Source organism: Serinus canaria, chromosome 2 (assembly GCF_022539315.1).
Source record: "Serinus canaria isolate serCan28SL12 chromosome 2, serCan2020, whole genome shotgun sequence".
NCBI lineage: Eukaryota > Metazoa > Chordata > Aves > Passeriformes > Fringillidae > Serinus > Serinus canaria.
In genome coordinates this window covers 18,100,821-18,126,312 of record NC_066315.1, presented here as the reverse complement: position 1 = coordinate 18,126,312, position 25,492 = coordinate 18,100,821, and the positions used below count along the sequence as shown (strand labels likewise).

General features: G+C 39.1%; 1 protein-coding gene across 1 annotated transcript in view; it reads left to right on the top strand.

Moving 5' to 3' along the window:
• Positions 1-18,408, top strand: part of ARMC3 (armadillo repeat containing 3) — a 51,710-nt gene extending 33,302 nt beyond the window's left edge. The window contains 8 exon segments of the mRNA XM_050970956.1: positions 3,367-3,535; positions 4,402-4,511; positions 8,621-8,683; positions 10,133-10,190; positions 10,192-10,226; positions 13,912-14,109; positions 16,550-16,712; positions 18,208-18,408. Coding sequence (XP_050826913.1) covers positions 3,367-3,535; positions 4,402-4,511; positions 8,621-8,683; positions 10,133-10,190; positions 10,192-10,226; positions 13,912-14,109; positions 16,550-16,712; positions 18,208-18,408 — 997 coding nt within the window.
• Positions 18,409-25,492: the final 7,084 nt, after the last annotated feature.

The window sequence follows — 25,492 nt, the reverse complement described above, 5'->3', positions numbered from 1 at the left end:
ATCTTCTGACAAAATATAAGCCTGTTGAGAGAACTGTCTAGAATTACAAAACATTTGCTTCTGCGACTGAATTAGGCTTTATCTTGAAGATAACTTCTATCACTCAATATTAGGGACTACAGTGCCCCATACATTTGAAAGTGAAATAAAGACTAAGTTTAATATACAGTAAATTGTACTTACTACACACAGGCTAGATTTGATTTTAAAGCTCTGGTTAACTGCAGGTGTGCTGAAGTGTCATGGAAAAGTGGCTCTGCTTTATTCTTTCTTAGGAACTCGCAGGTCCATATATTAATATCTGAATTACAAAAGCTGGTTTAGGTTATAAGAATTATGACACAGGACTCCTCAGACAAGGGAACTCTATAGTTACTGTTAAATTAAAATATTTGTAATTGCCCTGCTCCCTCTGCTGGGCACTTCTCTGGAGACTGCACAGATCCTTTAAATCCATCTATGAGGGAATTTCAGAGACTCTCTGAAATTCAGACCAGGAGAGGACCTCAAAAGTGATATTATCCATCTATCCTAGAGTAAGACTGAATAAGGTACACTGACATATTTTGGCTTGGGTAAATTTGGGTAAATACTGATCCTGCTGGAGTTTGACAACTTTTCTGAGGAAACCTGTTTCAGTGCTGGAATATCCTTACACTTAGAAGGGGTTTCTCAGTTTTAAATATCCCTAAAACAAATCACGTTGTCCTGCTTTCAGTGAGATTGAATAACCACTTTTTATAGCAATTTAACTCACTGAATTTTCTCATTTTTCATGTCCCTCTTGTTTCTTTTTCATGACAAAGTAAAAATGTTAGACAAGTTTTGTTTGTACCATTTCATCACACATCTCTGAATTTCTCTAATTTTTTATGCTATTTTGAAGTACCATCTCCCAGCCTGGATGAGATACTTCAGGTGAGGTCATACCACCATCAAATGAAGCTCAGTAATTATTTTCTCTATGCTGCATATGACACTGTTCTTATTTAATCCCTTTTTTTTTTGACAGTATCCAAGCAGGACTCCAATTTAAATGTCCTTCAAGTTTGACAGCATATTATTGATAATAATGCATGAAGCATAGTTTTTCAACTAGTCAGGCACTACTTCATGTTATTTTCATGTCGATGATATTTCCCTGACCTGCTCATGAGTATCCAAGTAGGAATAAGTGAAAAGACTTCTAAAAGTCAAAATGTATCTCAAATTCAGCTCATATCTCACATCTACTTCTTCTGCCTGTATATTGAGTCAATTACCCTATTGCAGCAAGGATTAGATTGACTTTTCATGATTGATTCTTGACAAATATGTAATGGCTATTTCTCATCTCTTGTTGCTTGCTTACTGATGGTTTAATAATTTGTTTTTCTTCGGAAACTGAAATTTGGCTGAATGGTCTCCATTATAAATTCCTTGTTCATAGTTTTTTCAAAACTAGATAGTATCTTTGCCCTTCTCCACTCTCCATCCATCTAGCCTAGAGTTTTCCAATACAATTATAAATAGTTCAAATGTTGCTTTTGCAAATTAATAGAGTGTATGAGGTAAGTGTCCTTGGGGACTGCTAACCCTGTCTCCTCAACTTATCCCAGACATTTTAAGATTATTGTTTCTACCTCCACCTCCTTGTTAATATTACTGTCAGGCATCTGCTTGAAACCTTTCTATGAAAACTGAAGCAAAAAAAGGTATCAGACACTTCAGTCTTTCTGTACCATCTGTTATGAGTTTTCTTCCCACATTGAGTAATAGATGTACATTTTCCTCTCTTACTTGTAGCATGTAAAACATTCATTTTTGCTTCAGTCCCTGAATAGTTGTGTCTCACTTTGCCTCTTCATCTTTCAGGTTTGTCCCTTACTTTTTCTATTTTGTTGAAAGTGTCAGTGTTTCTATTTCTGTTTGACCCCTGGTATTTTTTTTGCTTTTCAACTCTTCATGGAATTTTTGGTGTAGCCGTTTTATTTGTCTGGTTTTGGCTTATCTTTCTTCCATATGAGGGTAATTGTGTCTGTAATGTCATTTGATTTAGACCCTGCTGTACACATTTTACCTGCCTGCCTTTATTCATTTTCCCCTTTAAAATTCCCTGTGTTACTTGCTGATTATCTGCAAGATGCTGTAGATACACAGCTTGAACTGCTCTTCCACTAACTTCTCCCACTTCTCTCTTCTATAAGAAAAGGATGTCATTTGCCTTGCCTGAAAAACTTGTTCTCTGGAATTCATCTGAATTCATCCCTTCAGAAGTCTACATTGTAGATGTCCACAGCTGAGGACATCTAGTTCACAAAAATGTGTGTATATATATATATATATATATATATATGTATGTGTGTGTGTGTGTGTGTGTGTGTGTGTGTGTGTGTATATATATGTGTGTGTGGTGTGTGTGTGTATATATATATGTGTATATATATGTATATATATATATATATATATATATAGTGTATATATAAAATTGATTCCTTGGGACATGAAGAATATCTGCATGTGTACATAGTCACGCACAGATATTTGATTACGTACTCTTACACACACAAGAGAATATATAATTATTTTTTCCTTGTGTTTTTTTTCATTCCTGAACAGTCTTAGAACTGCAGTATACAATGTTTTCCTGATTCAGTTTCCTATATTTTCTTAGTGATGTGTTCCTAAGTTTTTGGTTCAAAAGTTGTCAATTTGTGGATCTCAGCACCAGAAAAAGTGCAGGAAATTAATTCCTGTCCTCTCATGTCTCCATGTGACTATTTGTTTCTATGTCTATACTGCAAAAATCCTGCCATTCTGGTGATGTTGATACAACTTCTTGTGTCCTTGTCTTTCCATGCTTGTTCATGTTTAGCAAATGTCTGCCAGCTGAGCTCCCCCAAACACTGTAACAGTGCTAGACCAGAAGGATTCACACATTGCATAATGCACAGCTGAATCTGCAAATTGCCTTGCAGCTGAAAAGAGAGAGAGAGGGAGAGAGGTTGCCTGGACTGTATCATGTAGTCAGCTCTGATCATTATTCCTTTTACATGTTTTTTCTCCCAAGTTCTCTATAGTGCTCTGTAACTTCCTTCTAGATAAAAGGTTGTGGCACCCTGTCTGCATTTCTTTAGGTAGCATTAAACTACCTAAAGGAATTGCTTTTGCTTTTGAGCACTGCTTTTGCTTCTGAGCACTGTTTTCCTTCCCTAGAGAAGGTATTCTGTGCAGCACAGCCACTCCTTGCTGGCCCAGAGGGCACAGGACCAGTTCTTGGAAGTGAATATGTCTTGGCCCTAGTAATGCTGAAAGCTACCTCTGAGCTGTATAACAACATTTAATTAGTATTTAATGATTAATTAGCCTTTTTATTTTATTTATCAGTGCTTTAGACATCCTAGAAGAAATTAATCTGTCCAAAAAGCGTAAAAATAAGTTTAGTGAAGCTGCTCTGGAAACACTACTTGATAATAATCTCTCCCAAAAGTACAGCAGGATGGGATATTTATCACCAAGTAATATCATTACTAATGGCTTCTATGATTGTGGTCAGGTAAGCTATTCTAAACAAATTACTCTGTTTAGAAAGAGTAACATTTTCCTCTTAATTTAGAAACAGTACTGTAGCAACAGCCAAATTCTGAAAATACTTTGTTTTCTTGTCCTGAAATTTCACAGCTGTTATACAGATCTCTTTTGATTATCTTCTTAATGGATGAAATCATCTTCATGGTATTCACTAGCTATGATATTCTCAATCCTATCTGAGCTGTTCAGACCCTTCCAGATCCTTTCTCAAACTTTAGTTCTTCTGGTCTCTTTCCCTGCACTATACTTAATGCTAACTTGACATTGTATGACCTATGGATGTTTTGTTTGTTAATTTTCACATAAGGAAGCAAAGAGTTCATATTTTCACCTTGGTCATGACCCTTTCTCTCACAAAATAAGTGTTTGTGTATAAAGTCTGACTCCTGTATCACTTATTAGTGCTGTGCTCAATTAAATCTGAGAAGGACTTTTCAAAATACCCAGAAAATTAGAAATACCAGTCTTACTGACAATCAGTGAAATACCTGCTCCTAAAGCACTTAGTTGCTTTTGAAAATTCCATCCTATGTCATAAAGCCTTCAGAGGCAGGAACATTTCCTTGTTCTGGAACAGTTTGGAATGCTTCCATCCAATAACTACAAGCTAAAATATTTATGAACAATCTTTTCTAAGAAAAAGTTATTAAGACAATGCAAATTGAGAGGAAAATAATTTTAGATATTTTGAATAGCTTTATAAGTTCTAAAACAGTCTTTGGTTTAGGATTAGGAATTTTACATTACTGTTTAGTATCTTTTAAATAGATTTTTTTCTCTGCATCTTTAACTTAGCAGAAAACGTTGTATTTTATGCTAATTTTCTTGCAGGTAAAACATGGAGGGAAATTTTTGTCTTTGGAAGAACTGAGCAAGCAAGAGCTTACTGACCGTCGGGCAATTATCTTCATTAATGCTAAACCCCGAGAAAGGTGAGTCATGTTAGATCTATTAGTATTTGTTGTAATAGCTCATCTTTTTAATGGTTTTCGCTGTTTCCAGTACAAACTTCATTCTTTCTTTCTTTCTTTCTATCTATCTATCTATCTATCTATCTATCTATCTATCTATCTATCTATCTATCCACACACACATATATATAAATAGAGACGTTTATTTTATTCCCAGCACAGAGCTTTTATGTCCTAGGAGGCAAAACATTCGTATTTTATAAAATAAGAATTTGGAAAATAGATATTCAGTTGAGTTGCTTTATTTATCTTAGCCTTGAAGACTCATTCATTTAACTCTCTTTGATTACTGATGATGGGACACCCAGTGTTTTATTAGTTATAACAAAACTTGTCATCTGCTGTAATAATTATGTCATCTGAGCTGAATGTCAACATTCGACAATGAAAGCTATGATTTGATGGTCCTCTTGTACAGACAAATGCATGGAATTTTAAGCACATCATTCCAAAGGGTGGGACAAAGCCAAGCATTAAGCTTTCAGGCTTGATAAAGAACCTGTGTGCATTTCTTCTCTGTTTAAGTTGAAGCCAGCCTAACAAATCTTCTTAGATTTGAATGCAGGAAATTGGTATTGGGCTTGTTTAACTGGGAGCCATTTCCTGTAAACAGTCTCACAGATCAAAGATCGCTCTACCAACATTTTGCAAGTCCAAAAACTTCTTCTCTGTCAACACATCACATATTTGGGTTATAGTATCATTAGCTTCCCTTTTAAGCTTGTATATGACACCGTAAAGTCTGGGAATATCTGTGACAAATTAGACTTCCATGCTCTTTGTTGATCCCTCAAGCTGTCTTTAACTATCAGGTCTTCATTCTTTGTTTTTGATACAGCTTCTTGCTTTGGCACATTGGCAGCAGCGTTACTCCCCCGTTACTTTTGTGTTCATCATTGGGCATTCTCAGAAGAAAAAGAGTTCTAGCACAGGAACTGGTAGGGCTCATTGGCAGAGCTTTAAACCAGCCTGGAAGGGGGAAGGAGATAAAGCCAGGTTGGACAGTGATGAGTGATGGGATGGGGTATCAGTGCATGAGGAAAGGAGCACTAACAGGATCCCTCAATCTGCCTCAGGAGGTGTTGGCTACAATGTACCACGGCTGAAATGTGCCCACACTAATGCACCCAGCAAGAGGGACAAACAAGGGGAATCCAGGCTTTGTCCCAGTCCCAGAGATTTGACATTGCTGGCAGAAGTGAAACCTGGTGGATGGGTCCTGCTCCTGGAGTGCCCTGTTGTATGGTTCCAGGCTCTTCAGGAGGGACAGGCAGGGCAGGAGAGGTTCAGGGGTGCCACTGTATGGAATAGAAGGGGTGGAATGTATGGAGCTCACAGCTGCCAATGGCACAGGCGAGAGACTCTGGATAAGAATCAAGGGACAAACAACTAATGCAGATGCCATCGTGGGAGTCCACTGCAGACCTCCTGGACAGGTCAATGACAAATTATTCCTAAAGAACTAAGGGACTCTTCCAAGTCAACTGCCCTTGTCCTTGTGGGAGACTTCAACTTGCCAGAAATTAACTGGGAGCAAAACACAGCTGGTACAACCCAGGCCAGAAGATTCCTAAAAACCTGAATGACAACTTTATGGAACAGGCTTAGAAAGATGCCCTCCTTGATCTACTCCTTGTCAACAGGGTGGATCTTGTGAGCAAGTGGAGATTGGAAGCCATTTTGGCCATAGTGACCATGAAGAGATCAAGTTTAAAATCTCTGTTAACAGAAGGAAAAATGCAAAAACCTCAACTCTGGACCTGAGAAGAGCAGACCTCAGACTGCTCAGGGAATTAGTGAGTAAGATCCCCTGGGAAAAAAGTTTTTGCAGATGCTGGCATCCATCAGTGTTGGTCACTTTTTAAACATCACCTCCTGAGGGCACAAGAGCAGGCAATTCCCAAATGTCAGAAGTCAAACATACAAGGCAGAAGACCATCTTGTTTGAACAGGAATCTTCTCTTAAAAATAAGGAGGAAAAGGAAGGTGTATGCCCAGTGGAAGCAAGGCCACGTGACATGGGAAAAACACAGAGCCTCTGATGGCCACTGTAGGGAGAAAATTCATGTGGCCAAAGGTTGGCTGGAGTTGAAGCCAGCCAGAACTGTGGGGGACAAGAAAAAGAGTTTTTTCAAATATATTAATGGCAACAGGCAGTGTAAAAACAACATCCCATTACAGGATGAGGATGGTCTTCTCACAAATAGGGACAGAGACAAGGCAGAGGTGTTTAACACATTCTTTGCCTCTGTCTTCAACAAGGATGATGGACCACGGGTACCCTTAGCTGGAGGACCATGACTGCAAGAATGATCAACTCCCAGTCAACCCTGAAATTGTGCAGGATCTGCTACTCTGGCTGGATCCCTAAAAATCTATGGGGCATAGTGGGATTCATTCAGGAATCCTAAAGATCTGGATGATGTTATTGTACAACTTCTCTCGATGATTTTTGAGCAGTCTTGGGAATATGGAGAAGTCCCAGCTGACTGAAAGCTAGTGAATGTCCTGATTTTCAAGCAGTGTGTAAAGAATGATCCCAGAAACTACAGGCCTGTTAGTTTCACTTCACCAGTGCCTGGTAAAGGTATGGTGAAGATTATTCTGGCAGGTATTGAAAAACACCTTAGTGCCAACACAGTCATTGGTCACAGCCAGGACAACTTCATGAGAGGAAAGTCCTGCTTATCCACCCTGATTTCCTTTTGTGACAAGGTAACCCATGGGGCTGATCAAGGGGAGCCTGTTTGTGTAACGAGATTTTTGTACTTCAGTAAAGCTTTCAATGCTGTCTCTCACAGAGTCCTTCTGCACAAGATGTCCAGCTCAGAGCTGGATAAACACATCATGTGATGGGTGAGCAGCTGGCTCATGGCTCAGGCACAAAGGGTTACAGAGAATGGAGTGACATCAGACTGGTGACCTGTCACTAGTGGGGCTCCACAGGGCTCCATCCTCGGCCCTGTGCTCATCAACAGCTTCATCAATGACTTGGACTAGGGCTGGAAGGGACACTAAGCAAATTCACAGATGATACAAAACTGGTAGGAGCTGTTCACTCCCTCAAAGGCTTAAAGGCCCCACAGAGACCTCAACAAATCAGAGGGCTGAGCAATCACCAACCATTGAAGCTCAACAAGGGAAAGTGCTGGATTCTGCACCTGGGATGGGGCAACCCTGGATGTACAGACAGACTGGGGAATGAGATGCTGGAAAGCAAAGGCATGGAAAGGGATCTGGGCATCCTGGTCCATGGCAAGTTGAACATGAGCCAGCAGTACCCTGGCAGCCAGGAGGGCCAACCCTGTCCTGGGAGGCATCAGGAGCAGCATGGCCAGCAGGGCAAGGGAAGGCATTGTCCCACTCTGCTCTGCTCTGGGGCAGCCTCACCTCAAGTGCTGGGGGCAGTTTTGAGTGCCACAGTGTAAGAAAAATATTAAACTATTAGACACCATTTAAGGAGGGCCACGAGGATGGTGAAAGGCCTTGAGGGGAAGCCATGTGAAGAGTGAAGTCACTTGGTCTGTTCAGCCTGAAGGAGACTAAGGGGAGATCTTATGGCACAGCTTCCTCATGAGTGCAAGAGGAGGGTCAGGCACTGATCTGTTCTCTGTGGTGACCAGTGACAGAAGCCAAGGGAGTGGCCTGAGGTTGTGTCAAGGGAGGTTTAGGTTGGATATTAGGAAATGGTTCTTCCCCCAGAGGGTGGTTGAGCACTGGAACAGCTGCCCAGGGAAGTGATGACAGCACCAAGTCTTACAGAGTTCAGGAAGGATTTGGACAATGCTTTTAGGCCCATGGCATGACTCTTGGGTATGGTTCTGTGCAGAGCCAGGAGTTGGATATGATCATCTTGATGGGTCCCTTCCAACTCAGCATATTCTGGCATTCTGTGATTCCATACTTTATTTTTAATCCCTGAATTAATGTCTGGTTTTTAGTAGTTATGTTATTTATTTCACTTATATAACACCTATGAATGTATTTATTGTCCTTTAAAATCCAAACTCCATTTTCATGGCTTCACATGCAAATATTAACTCTGAAAACAAATGCAAAAATATCTTATTCTGTTTCAGTGTTGTAGAAGTACAAGAAGTATCACCATCTGTTTCAGGAAGAAGCAGCAAAGAAAAATCAAGGTATGGTTCTCAGATTTACTAGTTGTCAATGCTGTGTTATTGCTGTAACACTATAAATAGAAGTTTGAGAAAATAGTGACAGATAGTTTCTGCATGGAGTTCAAATACCTAAACACAATGTTAAATATATTTTTGGAGTCTTTCTTTCATCTCCTATTTGCAGTAATATTCCTTTGTGTTTCTTAGTGATTATTCTTCCTGTCTTTCCATGCTGTATTTGAACAGCTCACACTTATTTGCTCTTTTTTTTCTTCATTATCCCTTGGAAGAAGTGAAATACTGGTATTTTACAACTTAACCAAGACACAGGGAAATTACAGTAGAAGTTCCTTCTCAGTTTAGAACCTAAACCCATAAAATGATCCTACACTGCCTACAGGCCTCCTTATTTCTAGATTAAATCTCTTCCAGTGCAGTTGACAGATGACTAAAAGCTGAGAAGGGTGTGCTCAGAGCTGTCCTAAATTTTTAGGCAACTAGCCTAAAAATGCTTCACTCTTGCAGCACTTGTCCTGATCCATACAATACACTAGGTACAGTGCTGCAGTCTGTCTCTTCATACCAAGTAGATCAGAACCTCTACTCTTGTAGTGGAAAATTCATTTCCTTCTTTTACAGAAAGAGGATTTGAGTCTGTCCCTCACACCTGCAGAGAGCTGACCAAAAGATATTTGGGGTTTAGCAGTCTCTTTGTGGTTTGTTGTAGCTGATCACTAACGATGAGGTGTAATGAACAGGGTTTTACTTGAGCTGTTCAGGTATTTAACTCTCCTCTCTCTCACCAAGACCAGGCTTTTAGTCCTTGTCAAATATAAAATACTTGACCTGTAGCTTGTTCCTGTGGAAGGAAACTGAGCCATGGTCTCCCAACTGTCCTTCCTGTAAAACAGCAGCACAATCGTGACCTCAGCAGTGCCTTCTGCACTAGCAGCTGCACACGCCTGATTCCAGGGGAATGCAAAAGCAGTCCAAATGGAGCCTCCTTGCCATCAGTGGAATGGTCTCTAGTCCTTGACAGGAATGTGATACAACCTACAACTGTCCTTGGCTTTTCTGTTAGCTAATTTAGTGAAATGACTATTGTGCTGGTTTCTGTGGGTCCCAGGCCTGACTTCCTAATTTTCCTTTCTTTATGGTAAAGGGAGCCTTGGCAATGGCTAAGGGTTGTGAGTTCTAGTCAGTGATGGAAATGTTTAGTGCTGCAGGGTTGGAGAAAAAGGAGAAATGGTGTGTCTGTTGTAGGAGCTGATGTACTGTGTTTCCAATGTTTATTGTGGAGCTCGTTCATGAACTGATACCCTACTGTCTGTGCAGGTGTTTTATTGACAGAGATAATGGCTGATTTCTGCCACTGCTTGTATATTTCTGTGTATGATTGCATCTGCACTTAAGAAATTAAATGTGCAGTAAGAAAATCAAGACAAAACTGAAACCTGCTTTTGATCTTAGTAATTCAGTGGTATCTCCAATACAGGAAAATCAGAAGTTACCTGGACAATGGTGTTTCACTCAGCAAAAGCAGCACTAGAGAAAAAGGCTTAAAGTATTATACTTTGAGTGATATTTGAATATGTTTGAATTATATCAATTTGTTTAGAACAGACATGCAAATAACTGACAGATAATAGCTACTGACTGTGAATTTTTGAGGTTTTGACTTAAATCAGGACCCAAATTGTCAGACTAGTCTGTCCAAAAGTTATTGACTTACAAGGCAGACATTACCATTTGACTAGTTATTTGGACTGCAAGCACTTCTGCAGTCCAAATAGTGAAATGATTCCGTTTAAATCATTTTATAGTAGATACCTGAAATGGATTGTATGAATTGCATTGTGGAAGGTTCCTGTTTCAGGATGCACCAGAGTAGATACAGCTGCTTGTGTGCCTTAGGAGGCCTGTCCCAGTTTCTGCCCCCTCCTAGATCCTCCTGCTGCCCCGCATGCCCTGCTCATGACCCACTGTGCCCCTGCCAGTTTAGTCAAAGGGAGCAGAGGCAAGGGGAGATACTGAGCCCCAGTTATTTTTTCTCTGCTCCATTGGGGAGTTCCTTCACTTTGGAAGATGCTCTAGAGTCATAGGCCAGTTTGTATAGTCTCAGGAGCTGGGAGACCTGTTCTGACAAGATAATATATTTGTTTATTACAGTGTGTGATGAGGATACACTTGGATAGTTGCTCTCTAGTGTAATTTATATCACTTACAGTGTAAATGACTGCTCTGTTTGGAACCATAACTCCTTTGAAAAGCAAAAAATTTTCTTTGGGAAAAAATAAATGCCTGACTCAATTTCCCATAGTAAACCTTGCAGGGGTACAAGGACTCCTTTCTTCAAGTATGAAATAATTGCTTTTGAATGTCATGATCAAGTTCTATGATTTATAACCCCATTGTCATTCATTTTGAATCCATAACTCATACATCATTATTATTATTAATTTCTGAGATATATGGGAGTTACTTGAAGGTCAGTAGCTGACTCTAAGTCTCAAACATGCTTAGACTTTTTCTTCTGTATTTTTTCCTTTGATCATATGTTTCTGTTCATCAGCATTTTGCAAAGTACTACTGAACACTGTTTAAAACCAGTGTTTTGAAAAAGTGATACTACTTTAAATAAACGATAGTTGAAAGCCAAGGGAAAGGGCAGTTGTAATTGTCTGCTGGAAATGTTTGAATTAGATGTGAGGACGTGCCTAGTTGATAGTTTGACATATATTTTCATTGACAGCAACATTTTTAATCTGGCAGTTTCATATCTGATATACACATTAACTGGGCTAAAAGATTGTATTTAATGTAGACTAATAAATGTGTATTTATTCCCTCCTATGTTTCAGTACTGCACTTAAGGAAACACTCCCCAATGCTCATTTGCTCCTTTTCAAAAGAGAACCAGGGCATTTAAGCTATGCAAAATGGGAAAGAACATAGGTGTCATGGCTGCTTTTTGATGGTAGAATATTGTATTGACTGCCTTCTTCCTCCAGCTAATGCTCTGGTGACCTGTTGGACTCTCGTACTGAAGTTGCAAAGAATCAGAAACAGCTTGGAGACTATTAAAGTGCCATGAGCTCTCCTTTGCAATATTCCTCTGCTTTCACAGCAAGTAGTCTCATGACTAGGAAGACAGCTCTGAGAAATGAGAGTGATTTTTTTTCTGATGTCACAATTCCCACTGGCAAGAAAATGGGGATTAAAAAAGAGGGCAAGAAAAAAGGGCAGTAGAAGTCTCCTGTAGAGGTCACTGGTTATTTTATAGCACTGAGCTGTAAGACAGCAGCTCCACAGTTCCTTATGAGGTAAGGATTAGACAAATATGATGAACTGAGGAGTTGAGGAGTAAGACAGAGACAAGTGTGGAAGACAACCATAAATCAACTATTCCACCAAGGAACACAACATAGTCATACCTGAGAGAAATAAGCAGCAGCAAAAAATCCAAACAAATCACTGTTCAAACTCACCTCTCTCAGGTGTTTTGTTCCTGAAAATTGGAAAGGAAGAGAATAAGTGTGATTCTAGAGTAATTTGAATAGATAGGAATAGGAAACAAATTCTCTATAGCACTGTAATTTAATGGTGCACTTCTCACAGAGAAAAGAAAGTACTGGAAGGATAAAAGGGAAGAAGGGGAAAAAGGAAAAATGGCAGAGAAACAAGGATTATAGCATTTGTAAATGTTGTTCTCTTGAAAACCTCCTAAACTGGACACCAGAGAGTTGGGAATAAATCAAGATTTTTTAAGCACAGTAGTTTTAACCATAATGTATAAATGGATAAATTGATAAGTAGATAGCTATTTAATCTAGCATTATAAGGTTCTCTGGATATAGTTAGAGTCAAATTAGATAAAGAAAACTGTTTGTCTGCTTTTTTCCAAGCGTAAGTGTAATTAATAACCAGAACAGTTTATTTAAGAGGGTGGTGAATTTTCTATAATTTGAAGATTAAATCTTAATTGGTTACCATTCTAAAATAATGTGCTTTGTGACACCTATTTAAAGGGCTCTTTGTGAATATGGTAAATCTCAATAGGTTAAAGAAAAGTTTGCAAAGTATTCTGAAGACAAATTGCTTGAATTCAACTACTGATAATGATGTATGCCCTTTTGCTTTGTTCAATGCCTTCCATCTTAAGAGTGCTATTCATGGTATAAATTTAAAGAATAATTTGAAGAGCATGCAATAATGATAGTGTGTCTTGGAGCCATGTACTCTAATGGTCCTTTATTTCTTTTTTTTTTCTTTTTCCTTCCAAGATCACCAGAAGTGTTGCATATTTTAAAAAATGAGCCTGAACTGTAAAATTAAATAAAGAAGTTTTGCTGTATTTTACAATAAAAATTTTCAGGATCTACACTGAAAAAAGACACAATGCTTACAAAACACTAGTTTCATGTGTTCCCACAAATGAAAGATCCTAAACTGTCTGATTGTATAGACCTTAACAATACCTCTGGTAAGATAATGATTTTATAGTTGCTGCATAACTTGTGAAATGCACAGTATTTAATTTAAGCAGAACAGTCATTTCATTTATACTTCTGCTGGGTGCTTAAGATGCCTGTTTAGCCATTTTTCAGATCCTGAGCATTAGGAAAATATGAAGCATGTGCATTGAAAAAGAGTCAGCAAAATCACAGAATTATTGTAAAATCTTTCTCTCACAAGCCATGCTGTGGTTTGCATAATGCTTGAAGTACCTGAACTTGCAAGTACAGAGGCTGTCTTTTGGAAAGTTCTGTCAAGATTTGAGCTGTGCTTTTGATACCATTTTTTCCTTTATTTGAAGACCAGATTTTTATCAAGTAAAAAATCATTGGAGTTTGTGGTTTTTAGTTCATATCCATACAAAACTAAACCATAACTAAAAATATGCCCTATATGTATATAGTAGGTAAGTAAGTGTCTCCTCCTCTATATAATCCATACATGGGAAAGGCATATCAGAGCCATTAACTAAAAATTAAATGAGAATTGACAACAATGTTAATATGGAGCTATGGCATTTGTTCCTAACCACCTTCTGTGAGCATGTTCCACAAGTGTTCTCTACAGCTTTGTAGATTTTGGATTTTTTTTATCAAGAGAAAAGATGTCTCCTACCTTCCACCTCTCCCTAGTCAATTTGTCTAAATGTCCTGTCGGAGAACTAATGTGTTTGAATTTGAACTTTAGAGAATACAGTATTCTAGATAAGTGTATAATTTCTTTTTCCATGTAAGAAAAGGGAGAGGGAAAAAAGAGGAGCAAAAACCAACAGAAGTTATTCGAGTTACATCTACAATCCTGGAGGAAATAAAGCTAGAAAATTCCCATTGGCTACCACCACCTGACTTCGTTTTAATGGATTACATTAATGATGCTTCCAAAATAATTCTACCACTAACTTCTACCCGGGAACAGGTTGTGGCTCTTGCACAGTGAGTACCAAATCATACTTCCATAAGCTGAAATGGTAAAATAACTGTTTTATTATCTAAAGTCAACTTTTTGAAAATAGTTATTGTGTTTAAGTGGAATCCAAATCTTCTTTGGATTCCAGACTGCTGACAAATTTAGATTTTAAGCTTCTTGTTTCTAATTTTGTTGCAATTAATTTAATATATTTTAAAATAAAGTATCACTTGCAACAAAAGAGTATCAATTTCTCAGTAAAATATTCTCAGAGACAATTTCAGGTTATTTTTCACATTTACACATCTGTACTGATTCTTTCCAGTGAGCACATCAGCTGCATATAGTATTTACATAATCAAGGAACCCCAAAGTTCCAGGTTTTGCAACGCCTAAAAACATGGTTAGAACCCAAACCTAATAGTCAAGATCATTGCAAGTGACATGTATCATGTCTGTTCTACCATTTTCCTGCCTACTTGGTTTTGGAACCCCTTGGGACTGCAACTCTGTTGTATTTTGTTTTCTATTGAGCCAAAAGCATAATACAAGTTTTCTAATATAGCTTTTAAGTGCTCTTGTAATTAACATTCTGATTATTTAATAGTGCCAGAATATTGCAATAGTGCACATACAGACTGTTGGTATCAATGTGTGATTCATTGGTTACACTGACTGCTCAGCCTAGGCACCAATCACTGTCACCTCCAAGCAGTTTGTCTGTTTTCATCTTCTCCATAGTTTAACCTTTATGTCTTGGCAGTTTCCGGGCTGCCTCCTGCATCTGGAGAGTTTAGCATCAGTTCCCACTTACTTGCACGAAATTTGTTACTTTTACTAACTCTCATTTTTAATGAAGTCATCTAATGTGATTTGAGGAATGAATTTTCCATTGATTGCAGAATTTGACAGGACAGATATTCATCCTTAACTATCCAGCTGTGTATAAATCATGCTGCCTTCCTCAAGGTGGAATCCATAAATTTTTTTTATAAATCTGCTCTTCTAACACACCAGTGAAATACTTGCAGACACACAACCCAGTGAAACAATCATGGGAAATTCAAGTAGAATGTTTTCTGTGGGGATTTTTCTGTCTGTGTTCCATTTCAGGCACCTGCCTGAATAGCATGTGTTGAATAGGGAGTGGGGGAGAAGGCAGCTGCAGCATCCCTCAGCAGGCTGGCAGCCTGGCTGGAGTTCCTCCGGGGAGGAGGTCAGGCTAGATGAGGGGACATGAGAAATGCTGGGTGACTCCTTTGGAACAAACACAGCACACCTTTGTGTGGTGGTGAGCATGCTGGCTGGGGCAGCCTTGCTCTCTTTATGGAGGGCTGGCCATGGGCACACACAGCACAAGGGACTGCTGTGCTGCCCCACACTCTCTCAGCTTCCCCCAGTAATTCCCAGCTTCAAGATACCCTGTCTGACACACTTGGTGATAGCTCCCTGTGCCCATGCTATTGCAACCAAAGCTTCCTCAACTCTAAATTTTGCAAAGTGAGGCCTCAGAGGTTGCCTTGCTTGTGCTGGGCAGAGGAACACATTTACTGCTTCTGCAGAGGAGGGGATGAAGGTTTTAGCTCCCTGTTGGAAGGAATGGCTTGTGATTTTCATGTCAGCTCTGCAACATCTAGTCCAGAGTGAGAGACTTCAATAACCCTTGTGCCTGTGGCTGACACTGAGGGGAACAAAGGTCTTTACATACACTGACCTGCACAGGGGAGGTGAAGGGGTGTGTGTGTGTGTGTGTCTGTCTGTGTGTGTCTGTGTGTGGGGGGAGACTTACAAACCAGGGCTTGGTCCTGTGTGTGCACAGTCCCCCAAAAGATGTGGTTTTGGCAGAACTTGCACTGACAGTGAGTTCTGATCTGTTTCTGTTTCTGAGCCGTTTGTTTAAATGGATAAATACTGCTCACCCCCAAAATATTGGCTTCAATATTAGAGAGCACACATAGAAGGTAAGTACCTTCAATGAATACAGCTGCTTTTCTATTTTGGGATCATTACCTATGGCTTTATTTTTGTCATACATATTCTCATGCCTTTATTAGTATTTCCAACAAATGATAGGTCTAGAGACTGAAATATGTAACTCACCTGTTACCTGTAAACATGACCATCAGTTTCTGTAATAACTTCTTCAGTAATTACACTGTTATTGATGACTTTTTCTGATGACTTTGAGCCTGTACTACCGCTCCCCAGAATCTCTGCTTTTGCACCTCGGTTTAGGTCTGTGACAAATATGAATGACCTGAGTTATGGTTATCTGTATTTATCAGTAAGCATATTTAAAATACCAATTACTGAATTTAAAAAAATTAATTAGGCAAAAGTATAAAAAGTATAACAGTCTTAAAGGTAAGTCACTTCTTGCTTGTATACATTTTATTGTGCTACATTTTTGCAATAAATACAAGAGGAATTATAGATGTAATTGATCCCAATATGCATTTGGAACAGGTTTGTTGCAGAAAAGATGGGTGGCCCTATTGAAAAAGAGGAACTACATAATTTCTGCTGGGAACTTGACATGAGTGAAATAGAATTTGACCTGAAAAGCAACATTGTGCCTATCGGGACAATCAAAAGAGGGACGTTCTATCACAGAGCTTTACTTTTCAAGGTACATTATAATTTATTTTGCAACATAACATATTGTTGTTAAATGGATAATCTAAGCTAAGGTATATTTGCATCAGTTTGATACATTATTTATATTCATGTAAAATCTTTTGTATACAGTTTCATAATTTTTCGACAGCAAAGCTGATTTCCCAGTGAATGAAAGCCAGCATCGCTTCTTTCTGTAAACATTCTTGTTGTCATTAAATTGTCTTAAGTGATATCAGCAGAATACTTGATAAATGGCAAAAAGCCAAAGTATTTGATTTGGAGTCAAAACATTTTACATTTTCTGTAAACTGCAAAATATTGAATTATGCAGCTTCCTTCTTTTTCCGTGCAGCAAATGTAAACTTGTTGAGACAACTTTTTATTTGGTATCTATCCAGGATTCTGTGATATAATAGCTATATAGCTATTATAGTATATAATAGCTTCTGTGTTCTAGTTTCTAAGAAGAAACTGGGAAGTTTTATTTCTTCTTTCTTCGTATGAGGATGTACTGGTGCAGCCTGGTTATCTGTTCCACCCTTTTTCCTCGGCTGGATTTTTCTCTTTCTTGAATGGAAAGAAATAGAGAATCAAGTTCCTAGCACATTGAGAAGGAAGAACCAAGAAAGAGTACACAGGAGAAAGTGTATGACCCTAAATTTATGGTATCCATAGGGTGATAAAGTTTCCAACTTATTTTATGACATTCTGAGGGTGTGAATTAATTATGCTCCACTGTCCTAAGAAACTTTTGTAGGGACAGGTCATCTCTCTTAAAGCCACAGCACTCTAAGCAATGGGTATCTGTCCATTCGTAACAAGTTAAAAATCTTCCAGGATTTCATTCCTTCACAGCAGATGTGTGTTGAAAAAGCAGTTTGGTAGCTGGAAACCATTATAGGTCAGTCTGTGATAGTGCAGCCCAGAGGAAGGGCAGGTGTTTCATCTAGCAGACACTTGCCTCGCATTTCATTGCTTCCCACATTTCCAGGGCTGAAAAGCAAGGAGTGTGCTTTGGAGTGAAGCAACAGTCCTAAGCTTACACTGATAAAAATGTTAGCTTTTTACACTTAATATTTCATATAGCTATATGTGTGTAGTATGCCTATGCCTCATTGCTTGAATATACTTCAAAATGTTATTCAGAAGTAAGTCTTCCAAGTAGACAAAAAACATTGCTGGGTACTGCGGTCATTGCACTTCATTTGAGATCTGAAGGACTGGCTGATAATCCTATCAGTGTTTGAAAAGAGTTAAAATGAATGTTTTTCATGCTGTGCATAGGATATGTGAGAAATAACACTTAAAAGCCTACACTTTCTATGCAAAACCAACAATAAAGGTTTGAAGTTTGGAACACTTGAGAAATTTATAAAGTATGTTTAAAGTAAGTTCTAGGCCTTTCAGGTGTTGGTTTTGTTTTTTTAAGCATCACTGGGCCTTGCTGTATATCACAGAGGCTACATGAATGAACTACAATTAATTACTTTTTCTTTCTTTTTTAGGTGATAGCAGACAGATTCGGCATTGGCTGTAGTTTAGTTCGTGGCAAGTATAACAGATGTTGGAATGAAGTTAAATTGGTTGAATACTCTCCCAAAGGGTTTCTGCTTCCTCTTCAAGACTATGTTGTAGATCTAATGTTTGAACCAGGCTGTTTGCTAAAACAAGGAACTACAAAGGCTGATCAATACAAATGGATTTAATAATCTTGATGAATATCACCAAAATAAATATTTTAAATATGTTTGCAGTGTTGTGTTTATGAAACATGAAAGGGTTCATATCCAACTATCAAAAAAAAGTGTATCTAGTATGTTGTCTTAAAGGTTTCATTATATGTGGTTTGGATATCTAGCTTCAGTGCTTAGAAATTGTTGTTAATTTTTTGGTAGTATTTGAAGACTAAATTGCAAAACTACAGAATAAAATTTGATAATAATATTTGATGTGTGCTAACAATACAGTACTTATTAAAAAGGTTAAATTCCAATACAGCATATTCTTTTTCTTTTTAATTTTCCTTCAAATCCCATGCACACTTATAGGAATTTCATGTCCATAAAGCAAAAAAATGTGACATCTAATGAAATGACTAGACACTTAAAAACAACTGGGCAATTTTTGTGTGAAATAACCCAAGAACTGAGAACTAGAACTACAATAACAGTATACTTTCAGCCTCTGAAAAAAAAATCCTTTTATATTTCTTAGAACTTGACAGAGTTAATATTTACAGATAATAAGATACTCTGGATGAAAGTATATACTGTTTGTCCTGGCACAGGAAAGACAGATGATTGATAAGTTAGTGCTTGTGATCTTTTAAAGTTCTTTATTTTTGACTTGAAGATAATAAGGACTCTGAGAAGGCAGCAGTTTTAGGCAGGGAATTTGTATTTCTTGCAGCCCCAGGTAACGTGGTGCTGCTGAGGAGTAGCGGCGCTTTTAAGAGAGGTAAGGTACTGGCTAGAACACTCTGGGAGGCACTTCCTGGTGAAACTGTCAGGTATGTACTGGAGTATTTCAGAGAGCACCACTATCAATTGAGTTTACTGTGGAAAACTGAGAGAGTGTACTGTACAGCAGTTAGGCCAGTGCAGGCCTAACAGAACTAAATTTCAGAAGACCAGAACACCTACAACAAGGCATTTACTTCCTGCCTACCAAAAATGTGATTTAAAAAATTGGGGTCTGTATTCTTTTAGCTTTTGAATGTTTGTATAAGCACAGTCACTTGCCTTGACTGCCTTGCTTGAGGAAGAGGTTTGTATCTGTTGTATTCATTACTGCTCATGAGCATGATACCACCACTCCCTCTCCTTCCTCCTCTGACATGCAGCCTGATTTCCTGGTAGCCCTTAGGGGAACATTTTATCTAAATTTATGTTGTAAATTTGCTTATATGGCCTCATGTTCATTTTTTTTTACCTTATGTTCAGCAGTCCTCTAGACATCAGAATGAAAAAGAAATCTGGAAACAAAATGCAGGATGTGCTAGCAGAACTGAGAGAAAAATGAGGATGTGTTTCTCATCATTGCTGTGTAGCAGGTAGGAGACTGATGGAAGGTCATATGCTCTCACTGACTGGTATGATTGGGTATAGAAACCCACCACTTTGAAAGTCCAGTAAAGTGAAGTAAAATAAGAATTAATTTCCTGCTAGCTAGCATTTTGTATAGTTTTCTTACACTGGAATTTCATTATTTTGTATTGGAACCATAATGTTAAAGTATGACTTACTGTGTTTGAGGAGGTCTTGAAAAGAAAGCAATTTCTGTTGTTTCTAATAAAAATCAATATGAAAAAAACAGACAAAATGCAGTTTTTCAACATAAAAATTGGGAAATTTCTAGGTATACAAGCTCACTCTACATAAAATAATTATCTAAATAAATAAAATCAAATACTATACCCTGCATTGCATAATGCAGAATTTGATGATCCAGAAATGCAGGATCCAAAAATGTTTTATGCCTTTCACAGTTTTGAACTTTGTACTGAGTTCTGTCACTTCAAAATTGTAATGCACTTGGATGTCAGCATTAAGATCTAGGTAGAATATAAACACTTCAATCTAGAATGGTTACTTTGAAAACTGCACTTTATTTGTCAAGTACATCAAGAAATGCCACACTTTTTTATTTTATGTTAATCAGGGACCTGTAATTGTGTCCATGGCCTGGTGAAGAATCCCCCCACCCTTGATAAGAGCAGCTCAGCTCACACTCATTCCAGAACTGAATTAGAAAGCAAAATGTTTAAACATTTCTACAGGGCTCAGCTGGGTGAGTATTCCCAGGACATGCCCAGCACACACCATTTGGCTTGGGTTGTGCCTGAGGGAATTGATTGCCTACCTTCATTTACAGAGCAGATGGGGAAGGGCTCATATTTCCTTTTACATAATAGTTCACTGGGCAGATCAGTCACACAGAAGGAGTCAGGCTTGATGCCTTCCTAAGCACAAACAAAACAGCCTGCAGCTACCTCATTGCAGGATCTATTCTGGCCACTAAGCACTCTGCATCCCTTTTTAAAGATCTGCTGTCATGCAGAAAAGAGTGCAGGATTAATAGACTACAGAAACAGAAAAGTTGGGTAACCTCTTCAGCTCAATATTTGGGAGTAGCAATTAGGCTTTTCCTTTGGGAAAAAGATAGTCTGGGTCTCCAGTACCCACTTCCAGAAATGTTCTTATATTTTACTGCCTAGACATGTAAATATCTATTGTAAAATGTAGAACCTGTACCCTACCTAGAACAAGATCCTCATAATTAGGTGCTCTCCTGCAAGGTGAAAAGCTGTCTTAAGCAAAGGTAAGAACTGAGACAAGGTTCATTCCTCCAGAGCTGTAACCCCCAGGCAACGACACAGAAATGGCCTCATGGCCAGCAGCTGTACAGAATGAAAACCAACTGACATGTGCTCAGTTTCTTGAAAGAGAGGGCATGTTGATGGTTATGCCAGAACAGTGATGGGAACTGAAGATCCTGATTTGAATGAGGCACCCCCAAGTCATCCTCACTGTCATGTCTGTGCTTCTGAGAGAAGCTGGCATAAAGACTTTCCTTCTGTTCATGGAAACTGCCCAGCTTAATATTGGCTGTGCAGAGATGATGACGTGCCCTGCTCAGCTTCCTGCATGGTCTCTTCCAATGCATCTGCAAGTGACACACCACACATGCACACACATACACACCCTGCTGCCCCCACTACTCATTAAAAAGAATTTTAGTTTTGATTTGGCATTGAAAAGCACAATGCACATATATAGCACATCTGCATATCAAGAAATACGAATCTAGACTGTGTTAATAAAAGGTCAGGTATGATTCCTACCTGTCTGCTGAATGTGAGTCAGTAAAGCAGCAGACAAAATTGGTGGTGGTATCAATGGGATTGCAACTTCCAGTAGAGGTTTTGGTATGAGATTTGGCCTTGCAAATCTCTGGTTTTGCTTGTTCTGTGTGTCTGGGACCATTGTGGCTAAGGGAGTAATTCCAGTCTCTGCAGATGAATTTTTGGCTGAGACCTGTTTCTGAGGGGTGCTTCTGGTAACCACCTCACTGCAGAAGTGGACTCTGCTTCCCCCAGCAGGCGCCGAGGCAGTACAGATTGCTGGCAGCAGCAGTACCAGCTCCTCCATGCTTCTCTTCTATTGCCCTCGATCCTGAGCAGTTGGAACACTGAGGTTAACTTACACTTATTTTATCTTTACGCTAGCATGGAACAACTGCAGTGTAATTTATAGATTTGGGACATTTCAAATTGTTTCTGATTACCCACTGCTGAACTAGAGCATTGGCTTGACATCACTCCTTCTAACCGTGCACTCCCGTGCTTGTAGAAATTGAAATGAGCTCTTCCTCCAGGAAATCTCTGTTGCTGATTAACTCTGGGTCCTGAGAAGAATCCAGAGCTCTCAGAACAAAATGCATATTTATTTTCAGATGTAAGAGGAACTTTTTTTCTGTTACTTTTCTCACTAAATTTGTCTTCAGGGAAAAACAAGTCGTTTATTATTAAACGTGGGCTTTGAATGGTGACATATTATTTCATCAACAGCTTCTTTGCATGGATCTGCACCTCTTCTACTACATGATTCATTTCTTTGTAAACCCATCTCATTATCGAGAGTGTCAGAATGGAAACTGCAGAGGCAGTAGACATTTACTGACCAGTGTGTCAACTTAGTTTAGACAGAAAAGTGCACTAAAACATTTATTATATTCATAGCCACCTTGCTGGTTTATACAAGGGTCTTTCTCCCAACAACTCTTTGGCACTTCCTATTTTCCTTCAGAAGACTGGGAAAAAAAAAGAAAAAAAAAGATCCCCATATAATTAAAAGCCCAAACACATCGCAGCAAAGTAGAGGAAGAAAGCATAAGAATGGACAGACAGACTCAAGCCAGGAGTCTGTCCTTGAAAGTAAACTATCTCCAACAATGGTCAGTATAGAGAAGGTAAAGAGCATGGCTCAAATACATTTCTGCATTTCCAGAGTACTCTGCTAGGTTCAGCACTTCACAGCTGAGGGGATTTCTGTGTGTCTAGGGATTTAATAACACATTTACACAGAGATGAAAATACATAGCACAGATACACTTCTACAACCACCCACTGGCACATCCAATACACAAACCCTCTAACACTACAGCTGTGGCACTGTACCTCCTCTCCTCCCAGGCAGCTGTACCTCTTTCCAAATAGCACAGAGGGAAACAACCAAAGGACTCTGCTCTATCACTGGCTGTGACCTTTGCAATACAACAGTGTGTATAGGACATGATACCAGTCCCATACATGGGACTGTTCTCCGGAACGGCTACTACAGCAGATCTTTGCAGATAAATTAACAGCTGTTTAGCCCTCTTAATGAGCTAATTATTTTTCTCTTATACAAACACTGTCTCTGACACTGAAAGATATCAGAAATAGTGGAATAACTTTATCTGGCCTTCCTTGTCCTCTGTCACCCAGGCAGAATTTAGAATTCACATACAGGTAGAATATGCACAGGAATGAGCAAAACACAGCGGGAGAGAGACATACAGGAGAGAGACATAACCGTAACCCTGACCCATATATACACACATATATGTCTTTGACCTATAAAAATGTTATTTGTATGACATGGAAGAAATTGGAGTATTGGAGATACAATGAGCTAGTAAAAGGTTTTCTTTCATGAAGAGTAAGCTTATTTGCATGGTAATGAACCAGCTAGTTCTTCCAGGTCATTGATATTTCACTGATATGCTAAGACACCATCTATGGAAACCTTGTGCAAAGCATAATTGAAGCAAGTTCTTATTTGAAGTTGGGTAGATGCTGGGGGAAATACAGCAAGATGAGAAGAACAATCACATCAGAGTAGGCAACAGATCCTGTTACTCATGCAGCCCTTTGCCCAGGCTACACCCACCCACTCAAATGCTGTCCACAACCAGCTCCCCTCATGCTGGTCCTACCTTGCAAGTGAGCACAGCAGACCCTGTCTTCAGCAGACCAAATCCTTGGGCTCCACAGGATCTCTTTGCTTATTTTAGAATAAGTGACAAAAAAAGCTCTTCAGCAAGAGCTGTTCGCTGCTGGTTTTCACTCCCTCATCCATGCTGCATAAAAGTAACAAAACTCTCCCGAGGCTCCACAGAGGGTAACATCTTTCCTTTTTGTGGTGACAGTATTGTGCAAGTTTGCTGTAAAAACACAGTGCCAAGTTCTTGTGAAGCAGAAACTGCTCCAAAGTCACTTCATTCTTTTGTTGCAAGAAAGACTGAGCTAAACACCCAACCAGAGACCTCAATGCTGCTGCTCCCACAGCTTGCAGTCTTGCTGTTTCCATTTCTTTGTTGCTTTCTCTTACTGTTTCCAGAAGATATCCCTAGATTGTCTTACTATGTCTGATACTCATCTCTTGTGTTTTCTCATCTACATCCTCTACATCCTGTTGTGGTTTAATATCAGCCATCAGCCCCACACAGCCTCTCATGCACTCCTTCTCCTGTAAGTGGGGGGAGAGAATCAGAAAATTCAGTTTAATAGGTAAAACAAAAGCTGCACATGCAAGCAAAGCAACCCTAGGAATTCATTCACCACTTCCCATGGCTAGGCAGGTATTCAGCCATCCCCAGGAGAACAGGGCTCCATCACATGTTAACAGTGACTCAGTAAGACAAACAGAATCACAGAACCAATTGGGTTGGAACAGACTTCTGAGACCTCTGAGTCCAACCATTGACCAGACACCACCAAGTCAGTTAGACTATGGTTCTAAGTACCATGTCCAGTCTTTTCTAAACACCTACAGGGAGTGGACCTCCACCAACACCATAAAGGACATCACCCTGAATGCCCTCCCCCTTCCTTCTTCTCCCCTCTGTTTTATATATGGAGCATGATGCTCTATGCTATGGAATGTGCCTCTGGTCACTTGGGGTCGGCATCCTGGCTCTGTCCCCCCACAGGTTCTTGTGCAACTCCAGCCCACTCATAGGTGGAGTAAGGAGTAGAAAAGGCCTTAGTGCTGTGTAAGGGCTGCTCAGCAGTGACAAACATCCCCATCTTATCAATGTCTCCAGCACAAAACCAAAACACAGCCCCATACCAGCTACTGTGAAATAAATTAACTCTATCCCATTCAAAATCAGCACACCTTTTTCTACAGATCAGCAGTTCTTCCTAGTTATAAGAAGGATTTGAACAAAAACCCCCACACCATAGCATGTTTTTAATTCCTTTTTAGTATGAGCTTCTCTGAACAAGGTGCTTTTAGTGACACAGTCTGAAAGAAGATTCCGTAAAGGCCAGGTGTCAAAAAGATTTTAAAGAGTCAAAAGGCTTTTCAAAATGTCAAGTCATTAGTTTTAATTGGCATTAGGGAACATATTATGAAAGACTGGAGGTCTGCACAGTGTCCCAAGATATAACAGATGTTGGTAATGATACCTAATTTCCAAAGTTGGAGAATTCTCTGACAAATGGGCACTCTTAAGACACAGTTTATCCAGGGTAGATCATACAGAAGAATCACATGCTGTGAGTGTCAGTTTCTTTTCATTACACTGTTTTTTTTCTGCAGACTTCTAATGTAAGTGGGTTTAATCTGAGATTCACCTGCTATTAATGGGAGCCACATTACCAAAGAGAGAACTAGTGACTAAAGGCTGGCTCCTAGGCATAAATATGTGCAAAAAAAGTCAGGGACTGTAAGCCCAAATATTGGGCTATTCAGGTATTAAATTTCTTCAGGATCTCCCAATGACAAGACAGCATCAGGAACT